The 1,794-nt window shown below is 46.2% G+C and overlaps 1 protein-coding gene across 1 annotated transcript in view; it reads left to right on the top strand.

Annotated features, from left to right (window-relative positions):
- LOC106818072 (leucine-rich repeats and immunoglobulin-like domains protein 3) overlaps window positions 1-1,794 on the top strand; it is a 19,853-nt gene that overhangs the window by 16,180 nt on the left and 1,879 nt on the right. The window contains 1 exon segment of the mRNA XM_014822793.1: window positions 1,557-1,703. Within this exon segment, the coding sequence (XP_014678279.1) occupies window positions 1,557-1,703 (147 nt within the window).

The raw sequence follows: 1,794 nt of genomic DNA on the forward strand, positions 1-1,794 counted from the left end.
CATACAATTTAAACCATAATTATTGCAGGGGGCATAATGCATAATTAACCATAATTATGCAGCATAACACATAATTAACCATAATTATGCAGCATAATGCATAATTAACCATAATTATGCAGCATAACACATAATTAACCATAATTATGCAGCATAATGCATAATTAACCAGCAGAAACCTCCGGATGCAACCGGCAATCACACAACAACGACCCTACGGCAACAATCAAGCTCTAGCAAGGCAAGGCAATCTCCCAGCCACGCAGCAAGGCCGGGTCGATCAAGCACTATAAGTGTTATCCGACACACGCAAGCAAGCCTGCCAGGAGGCAGCACCGTACAGCATAGACCACCGCCGGCAGCGAGATAGAAGCAAGCAGAGAGCACCAGGGGGCGCCGGCGGCGGAGGCGTGAGAAGGGGTTACCTAGTGGCGCCGCCTCGTTCGCGTCCTTCGCTCGCCGTCTCGTGCGAGATTTGTCGACGGACTTGGAATTTCTTGTCTTACATCCCGTAATCTTAATCTTACCACCTGCGTGCGTGCGCATAAGTACAAACACAGGATGCCGTGCGCACGGTGACTTACACACCACGGAAAAAAGAACCCCCCGCCCCCCCCCCCGGGACACACACAGCGCACGCATGACAACGGCCGCACAGCTAACACGCACACACGCACGCACAGCGACGCTGTCGCACGCTACGCGACGCAGCCACGACTCCAGCGCGACTGTGATTGCCGGTTGCATCCGGAGGTTTCTGCTGGTTAATTATGCGTTATGCTGCATAATTATGGTTAATTATGCATTATTCTGCCGTGACTTCTGCCTCTCTCTCTAAACTGGCGCTTCTAGTGCGTTCTGTGAATGTTTCTTTTGTTGTTGTCATAGTTGTTGTTTTTGTTGTTGTTGTCGTTGTTGTTGTTGTTGTTGTTGTTGTCGTTGTTGTCGTTGTTGATATGCAAGTCTTCTATGCTAAGTAATCTTCAACCGTGTAATATTTTTATCGATTTATTACTTATACTTTCTACTATTACTATCTATTACGTGTTTATTAAGTAATCTTTATCTTATCGTAACGCAAAGCTTTCGCATTCTCTGCTTCATCCCTCACAGTATAAGCATTATATAACAGTATAACATTAACATGCGGTAACACATGTTTAGAGGAAGGCTGCAACGTGATTAGTCATTGTTATTAATGATGAACTTATTAAACTCATCAGTTTAAGTAACCAAGATTAAAATCGGTTTCCCTCGAATTTATTAATCAATCGAATAATTCCCTCGATGAAACGGATCTGATGTGATCGGAAATATTGCAGTATGTATATAACAAGTATGTAGACCTGCTGTAAATATTGCAGTATGTATATAACAAGTATGTAGACCTGCTGTAAATGAAAAGATAATGCAAACGTAAAGATTCTCTGAATATTCACCGGGTTCCGCGTTATGTTCTCTGATAGCGGCGATGTGTCTGTCGTGTGTGTATACTCCCTATGGCCACCATCGAATTGCCTCACTGTGTGCTCATTGCTTGTGTTTCGTCCCTGTAGATGGCAGCATCGGCAGCGCGCGTCTGCCCAACAGTGACTCATCGCTCGACAGCCTCCACAGTGAGCCGAGTACGGAGAGCACGAACAGTGGCGCCCTCGAACAGGCGTCGCTGCAAACGTTCCAGCCGACGAAGAGAGAGATCTATGGTGAGCGAGAGCGAGAGAGAGAGAGAGAGAAAAGGGGGGGAGAGAGAGAGAGAGTCAGAGAGAGAGAGAGAGAGAGAGAGAGAGAGAGAGA

This window comes from Priapulus caudatus, unplaced genomic scaffold, assembly GCF_000485595.1.
Source record: "Priapulus caudatus unplaced genomic scaffold, Priapulus_caudatus-5.0.1 Scaffold2010, whole genome shotgun sequence".
NCBI classification, from domain to species: Eukaryota; Metazoa; Priapulida; class Priapulimorpha; order Priapulimorphida; family Priapulidae; genus Priapulus; species Priapulus caudatus.